The 8,798-nt window shown below is 36.5% G+C and overlaps 1 protein-coding gene across 1 annotated transcript; it reads right to left on the reverse strand.

The window, feature by feature from the left end:
* Positions 1-4,519: 4,519 nt before the first annotated feature.
* LOC111918613 (probable chlorophyll(ide) b reductase NYC1, chloroplastic) lies at positions 4,520-8,490 on the reverse strand. The gene is made up of 10 exons (XM_023914257.3): positions 8,070-8,490; positions 7,726-7,804; positions 7,507-7,642; positions 7,229-7,303; positions 6,909-7,104; positions 6,736-6,804; positions 6,148-6,287; positions 5,765-5,887; positions 5,414-5,606; positions 4,520-4,948 (listed from the first exon to the last, which is right to left on the reverse strand). Exons 1-10 carry the CDS (start codon positions 8,391-8,393, stop codon positions 4,760-4,762), a joined length of 1,524 nt encoding a protein of 507 aa, XP_023770025.1. The 5' UTR covers positions 8,394-8,490; the 3' UTR covers positions 4,520-4,759.
* Positions 8,491-8,798: the final 308 nt, after the last annotated feature.

Genomic DNA, 8,798 nt, shown 5'->3' on the forward strand with positions numbered 1-8,798 from the left:
CATTTGTGACGCTTGCTCTCAAAGCTTCATCAACACAAGGAATTTGCATTGTTATAACTATATAACAATCAAGGTATGATTCTTATAACCCTAATTATGTATTTCAAAAATATGCTAGTATGCCATGGTTTTCTATTTTGTTGTTCAAGTTGTGTGTTCAGTTAGAGAAAACATAGATCAAATTTATAGGGTTGCATGCGCACATAAGATTTATATGTTTTGCATAATACCCATCAGCCATGACTTAGGAGGAGTTTGTTAAGAGGTTCCATGAGAAGTTTGCACTGGCAATTGAGGTGATGAAGCTAGCGAGGGAGTTTCAGAACCTTTACCAGACCATGGAGACGATTGTGGAGATCACCGCCAAGTATCGGGAGAGAGCTTTATTGGTTCCACAGTATGCAGTTGACGAGGAGATAAAGAAGATGAGGTATCATGACATGTTGAGGGATGAAATCCATGAGTTTGTGAGTTTGTCAGGGTGAAAGACCCTGAATGATATGATTGCTAGAGCTTGGGAGAGGGAGATCGATTTGGAGCTTCTAAGGAAGTGAAGACCAGTGCATACATTGTTAGCACTGTTGACTTGAGATCGAGGGGCCATCAGATTCAGATTTATTGTGCTAAGTGTCGAAAGAATCATGATGGCGTATGTTGAGAGAGAGAATGAGGATACTTTAAATGCTGGCAGTCAGGCCTTTTCAACAGAGATTGCCCCCGTGGAGCATTGATATGTTTTCACTCCAATCAGACAGGCCATAAAAAGGCTGATTATTTGAGGATAATAGGTGGAATAGTGGTGGCGCCTATGCAAGCCACTTTGAGGATCACTGATGGCCGCCATGGCAAGGCTGAGGCACCAGTGGTGAAGAGCAGGGCGTTCCAGTTGACTACTAAGGAGGCTCGAACAGCACCAAATGTGTTTACCGATATGTATTTTTACCATATCTTTTACCGCTTTCCTTATTTTATGGTTATATCTTATTGATCATGTATAGGTACTTTCTTAGTCAATGGTATGACATCTCACAGTTTGATTCAGGTGCTACCCAATCTTTAGTATCTCTTGCGCTTGGCAAAAATTTTAGCGTTGGTCCTAGGATTTTGGATTATCCATTAGGTAAAGATTGCGGATGATCATTTCGTGAGTGCTTCGAGGGTTCATCGAGGATGTGTTCTGATCATGTTTAGCGATAGATATTCTATTGATTTGGTTCTGATTCCTCTATGTGGGTCGAAGGTTATCGTGGGGATAGATTGGTTGAGCCTTAATGGGGCTATGATTGATTGTGAGCACCAGTTAGTGAGAGTTCGAACCCCAAGTGGGGGGTAACTGGTTATTCATGGTGAGGGTACTCGGCATGGTAGGCTCTCTGTTTAGCTACGAGAGATAGGAGATATCTTCAGCAGGGTTGTTCTGGATTTTTGGCCTAAGTGGTGGATACTCGGGTTGGGGGCACGACGAACATGAGTAATGTTCCTATTTTTCAGGATTTTTCTAATGTGTTTCCTAAGGAATTTCCTGGAGTGCCTCCCAAGAGGTAGGTTGTGTTCTAGATTGATTTAGTTCCCGGTGCGGCTCCAATAGCCAAAGCACCACATTGTTTAGCACCGACGGAGATGCAGAAGTTGTCTACGCAACTTTAGGAGCAGCTAGAAAAAGGATTTATCAGTCCGAGTAGTTCACCATGGGGTCACCGATCCTGTTCGTGAAAAGAAGGACAGTTCAAAAAGGATGTGCATTGACTATCGAGAGTTAAATGAGTTAACGATGAAGAACCGTTATCCACTCTCGAGGATCGACAATTTATTTAACCAACTTTAGGGTGCATCTTGGTTCTCCAAGATTGACGTGCGGTCAGGTTACCATCAAATGAGGGTCAAAGATGAGGACGTACAAAAGATGGCCTTCAGGACTCATTATGGTCATTACGAGTTTGTGGTGATATCATCCAGGCTCACCAACACACCAACAATGTTCATGGATCTCATGACCCGGGTATACAAACTGATGTTGGATCGTTCAATGATTGTGTTCATTAGTGATATCCTGGTCTAGTCTAAGACTAAGGAGCAACACGAGAAGCATTTGAAGGAGGTATTGGAGACCCTAAGGAGAGAGATACTTTATGCCAAGTTCTCCAAGTGTGAGTTCTGGTTACAATAGGTGCAATTTTTAGGGCACATTGTCAACCAAAAGGGTATATTGGTCAATCCTGCTAAAATTGGGGTGGTGATGTAGTGGGATGTTCTGAGGACACCATCGGAGATTCAGAGTTTTCTTGGCATAGTAGATTTTTATCATAGATTTATCCATGGTTTCTCCAATATTGTTGTACCATTGACTCGCTTGACGAAGAAAAATGTCACTTTCCGTTGGGGGCCTTATCAGCGGGCAGCTTTCGAGATGTTGAGATAGAGATTATGAGAGGCACCGATTCTCACTTTTGTTGAGGTTATAGAGGATTTTTTTGGTTTATTAAGACGTGTCTATCTCGGGATTGGGAGCAGTACTCATGCAGAGCGGTTATGTGATTGCTTATGCTTTGAGGCAGTTAAAGTATCACGAGGCGAATTACCCTATGCACGATTTGGAGTTAGGGGTTGTGGTTTTTGCCATCAAGATTTGGAGGCATTTCTTGTATAGGATTAGGTGCACTATCTACACTACCCACAAGAGCCCAAGATAACTGATGGATTAGTCGAGCCAGAATATAAGATAGCGGAAGTGGTTAGATTTGGTAAAGGATTATGACTATGAGATTTTGTATCACCCTATGGAGCAAAACCTGAAAGACCCCTCCTCCAAACACAAACATATTCATTCTGATGGGGTTCGCAAAATGCGAAGGCTATATGAACCTCCTTAACTCCCAAAACTCACCACAAATACCATTTTCAGGAAACTATTTCAATCTCACCTCACTCCAATGTAATTTCAGATAGCCCTACATACAACAAAATCCAAACCATCAACAAAATCTATTTAATACATTTGTTTTCATGCCACAAACAACTACACAACCACCGCCTACACAACCAATGGAAGATAAGGTTCCTGAAATGCAAGAGGGAGGTAGTTGGAAAGCTAGAGGAAAAGGGAAAAAGAAAGGGAAAGAGATCGCAAAAAGTGAAGAAGAAGCTCCACTATGGTGGACACCAGAGGAGGAGTATGTGTTGGTGGTGGCGTGGTGTGGTGTGAGACTTCAAAAAAATCCAACTATGGGAAATGATATTATGAGAGTTAGTTTTTGGGAAGCCGTGCTCGGAAAATTTCAAGCGATTTTGAAGAAACAATCATATCGCAATGTCGATATGCTTAATAGAAAATGGACTCTAATTTGTCGTCGGTGCACCAATTTAATGAGATTTTCATGAGACTTTCTTCGTAAAAGCAAAGTGGTGCGAATGATTTCGATTTGTTCAAAGCTGCGAGGGAACAATATCACATCGAAGTAGGGCATGCTTTTCAAGTATGAAAAAATATGGGAGATTGTTAGAAAAAATCCAAATGGATTAAAACGCAAACATCATCGGATGCACAATCAAAGAGGTCTCGTAATTCTAGTTCGTTTGACATTTCTGATGCACGAACTAACATCGACCTCAATACCGACACATATGACATCCACGGAGACATCGAAGAGGTCCCCCTATGTCGACCGGTCCGGTGCGACAATGCAAAGCACGCTCAACAACACACGGATGAAACCGAAAGAAGGACACAAGAGTTGGTGAAAATGAAAGAAAAATTTGATAAACACAATTTAATAGCAAAAGGAATGGTCAAAGTGCAACGCCAACACTTGGAATTTCTTCGTCGTCAAACAAAGGAATATCAAATAGTGAAGGATTTGACAATTTTTCGGACTCGCGAGGACAATATGTAAAAGGAGAAGTGCAAGTGCTCTGAAAGATGAAGGAGAATATCCAAAAGAAATATTTAGACTAGGACTCTTGTATTTTTTCCTTTCAATGTTTTTTTTGGGTGTAATGTTGTTTTCAGTTTTTTAATGTTATGTTTAATTTAGGATTATATTAAATAACATGTCTTAATTATTTATAATTTTATTATAAATATTAGAACATAAATAAAAAAACAAACTGGAAAAAATAGAAAATAAACAAATCGAAAAAAAAGTGATTACATGGAAAACTGAGGGTGTTATAATATGTTGTCAATTTCGTCACATTATGTATTATCATAAGGTAACATGACATGTGAGGTGACAATTTTTGGATGTGATAACACTCCTTAACTAGTGACAACTTTTGAATGTGATAACACTCCTTAACTAGTTGTCCATACCACTAGACACTAGTCTTAATTACACCTATTAACCCTCAATGAACCCTCAACTTCATTGAGGAATGAGATCTTACGATACAGCTATGACAAAAACCCATGTATTAATTTTATAAATAAATGTGTGATGTTTTAATAATGTAAGGGCCAAATGTGTCCATATTGTTATCAAGCTCTCTAACCATCAATTAGACCTTCACAACAGCAAGACTCTTTACACATCAAATATCAACAATAACAAATAAATACAGTTTACATTACATCACATTTGCAATGTAGATCTAATACAAGACTCCTTGAATCAACTACTAACCCCTATATTTAAATCAAATCAACAAGCATCTCAATGGAGATTCGCTTTGTTCATCCCATAACAAAGAACACATCGCATTTTGCTAGTTTTCTTTACAAAAACCCTAATGTTTAAATTGAATCAACAAGACGAAAAATTGTCTATGTGCCAGGTGCCGCGTTACCAGTGGTGCTTGAGAGGATAATAAATGCACAAACTATAGAAAGTGAAAACACAGAAACCCATGTGTTTTCTGTGTACATTTCCATGGCGTCTGTGAATGAAAAACGAGTTCGACTTTCAGCCCAGTTTCTTAGCCTATCTGCTTCTGCTGCATATAACGCTCTTCCCTATATAATAGAACATATTTTTATTAATTTCACAACTCTTTTTTTTTGCGTATCTATTTCATTCAAACAACTAAACTCATGGAAAGTTTGGAAATCTATTAAAATTCCCACTTGTTAACTCAGTTTAAATACAATTTGATTTTCTTGAGTCATGTAATTAACATTGGTTTAATACAACAGTACTAAACAATTTAGGAAGTATAGTTAGTGAAAAGGGTTAAATGCAAGAAAAGGCATTGTAATTTCATTAATTTTAGGAATGATTGTTGTGCTTTGTTAAACCAAAATGTTGATGAGCTGACTCAAGAAAGTCAAAAAACATTCATCAAATGACATAAATAAGACACTTTTAGAAAGTACACTGACTAGGTTTGTAAAAAAAAAAAGAACATTGACCTAAGTGGAAAGTAAGATGCCATTTTATGACCTTATCTTTTTTTTTTTTTTTATATATAAAAATTGTACCTTATCATCGAACCATCGTCCTCGCCTTACCCAAGCAGTGACCAATGCAAGTAAAATTCTTGGAGGAGTTAAGTAGTTAATCGCCTTTCCACTTCCTTTTACAACTCTCATCCTTGGGACCAATGTTCTAGCAACTGTCTCGGGTAGCTCACAAATTATATTAAACATTTGCTTATTCTGAATAGTCGATCCACTGTCCAACAAAAAAAAAATAAGTTTTTTCGTAAAACATTTTTCATCAAAAGAATTAGAGTTGCACATCAAGACCGGGCCCAAGGTGGCCCCGGTCTGTGTGCAGCTCAAAAAATAATTAGATATCATAAATTGATTCTTTTATAAAGATTTATGTACCTCAAGAGTAAGTCGGTGAGAACCATGCCAGGAGAGGCCGTATGAACTCCAACTTTTGACTTTTTGCTTTCTTTAAATAAAGACGATTGAAGTTGTCTAAGACCACATTTTGTTGACCCGTAGCTATGAAAAAAGTGGGTTTCATCAGATGAACAAGTAAAAAAATCTAGGGTTTTATTTGTTACCAGAAGGCTAATTTTGATGAGGAGGGTATTTACGTCATTTGCACAGACGAGAGATTGAGAGCGGGTACATGTCTCATATATATTTTTGGATGGGACAAATGTTTGAAACATTTTGGTATAGTGACTTTAGTTTCAATACTAATCCGGTGCATGCTAAATGCAGTACAGTTGTCATGCATAAAAAGACTAAAAGCTTACACAGCTGTCAGAGGCGTGCTTGATCCACCGGAACCAGCACCGTCCATGTTAAAAATATGACCCGCTTTGTGTTGGTTACTCATCACGTGCATGGCTTCACGGGTGCAAAGTATCGATCCCACCAGATTTGTAGACACAATCTATTTAAAGTCGTCAAATAAGAAGTGTTATTAAAAATTCCAAATTTAAAATTTTCAGGAGGTGAGGAAGCGAATCAAGATAATACAAATGTTTAAAAATTATGGTAAAGTACAAAGAAGTTTCATAAATATTTTTCAATTTAACCTGTGATTAAACTATTACACTTTTTTTTATCGCTTAAGAAAATCATTTTCCAGATTACCTGGCATTGGAAAAGGTTAGAATTTAAAAAAAAAAAAAACACCATTTTATCGAGTGGCTAAATAGAAAAAATAGTGAAAGGACATTGTGCTTTTTATATATATTTTTTTCTTATAACCAAAAAAATACTATAGTTTAATGAGCACATAAACAGTTAAGTAGCTAAATCGATAAAATGTTGAAATTACAAGTGTTTTTATAGTATTTTTTCATATGAATTAATTAATCTAATAGGCACACACAAACCTGTTGTATATCTTGGTCGGTGAACTCCAACAACGGTCTGAAACCTTTGTTAGTTCCAGCATTGTTTATCTGTAAAACAACACGATTAGCAACCAAGAAAGTAACATAATTCCATATTTCAACACTACATAAAACACAAATCTTTAATTTTAAATAAATTATAAATTGCTCACCCAAATATCTATAGAACCGAGTTCATTGACAGCAAAGTTAGCTAAGTTCCTAACATCATTAGGATCACAAACATCACATGAAGTTCCCACCACTTTTGCATTCGCTAATTTTTTCCTACATGAACTTGCGGCAGATGCTACACCTTCTTGTAAGTTTTCCTCAAGTTCTTTAATTGTCATATTGACAGATTCTTCGCTAAGGAAAAAAGAAACATACTATAAGACTTTCATGTTGTGTTTTGTCAGTATAAAGTCATCATGTGTCATGTCATGTTTTGTCTTGTATAACAAATTAATAACAAAATGGGCTTCAAAAATACCTTCTTGAAGCAATGACCACACGATCTCCGGAAAGTAGGAATTCACGAGCAAGAGCTTTTCCAAGCCCTCTAGTACTATAACCAACAAATTAAAATTAATCTTTAAGTTATATTACAAAAGCATACAATAATAAAAGGCACGTAATGGGAATTGAAAAATCTAGAAAAGTACAATCTACTTTAATCTAAAAATACTTCTTATTCTAATTATTAATAAATTTTTTTCCCTTTTTATTCGGTTTTGATATCAGTATAAAATACAAAAAAACACAACGTACCTTCCGGTTATGACAACATTTCGAGGACCGGCCCGACTAACTTCATCTAAAACCATGTTGGAACCAATCATGGTTCCAATGATAATGCCTCCAACCCAACTATACCAAATCAAATCATTCATTTGACCATCTCCACCTTCATTCAAAATTTGGGGTTAATATTTCTAAAAAGAATTAATTTAATCTTGATTAAATGTAGAATCTTAAGCTAAAGCTAACCTGACAAATTGAATCCAATCAATAAAATTACTCCAGTGCTCATCATTGTCACAATATATCTCCCAAAATGAAGAGCAATCTACACATTTCCCAAGAACAACATTCTATCATATTCTATCGTATAAAATATATATAAATAAATAATATATAACTGTTAGCAATGAGAATAATAACAAAATCCCTGATTATAAAGAACCATCTATGCTAGTATTTCAGGAGAGAATTCAAGAGTTTAACAGGAACATCAATCATAAAACCAGGGTTTTTAACACAACTTACAATTCATGCAACAAGAAAGCATAAAAAGTCAAACTTTAGTCATAAATGAAGTTTAAAGAACTAACCTTTGATAAATTCTCTTCTAGCTTTTCCACTGAATTATCTTTCGAAAAGATGAAAGATTTGATAGCTCCCAGTAAATTTTTTCTTATGTTTTTATCAGAATTCGCTATCTTTTTCGTACTTTTATTATCTTTTGCACCTCCGTTTTTCCTATCTTCGGTTCTAAACGATTTACACGGCTGCACAAACACCCTCCGTCGAGAAAATGATGGTATTGAGTCCCAAGAAACTGAGCTCCGGCAGAAACCCAGTTGGGAAAGCGGAGATTGGGTGGTTCTGTGGTGGAAGTTCGCCGGAACAATGTGAAATTTCGCCACCGTGGCCATTTTATGTCGTTGGACTTGGTGGAATAATTTAAAAAATGTTCCTTAAAATATATCACAAAAGGAAAGTGCAATGATTCCAATTTTTGTGGGATGGGTGTGGGGTTTTTATCAAGATTTTTCATGAAAATTGAGAGTCAAAAATATCTAGAGAAGAAGGGATAAGTGAGATGACCACACGTTACAAAAACCTCATCTTGTCACCACGTGGATCTTAGTTTTTTCTGGACGGGAAATTACAATGTTGCCCACAATTGAGATATTTCTTGACACATAACATAAACGATTTAGAATTCATGTTTAATGTTTTTATTCGTTTGCTATATGATCATGTGAATTTAACCATGTTACGTATACATGTTAGCTTCTTAATACGTGTTTTGTTTTGAAAGGAAGGATACAACTTAC

The sequence above is a fragment of the Lactuca sativa genome, chromosome 5, assembly GCF_002870075.4.
Source record: "Lactuca sativa cultivar Salinas chromosome 5, Lsat_Salinas_v11, whole genome shotgun sequence".
Lineage (NCBI taxonomy): Eukaryota > Viridiplantae > Streptophyta > Magnoliopsida > Asterales > Asteraceae > Lactuca > Lactuca sativa.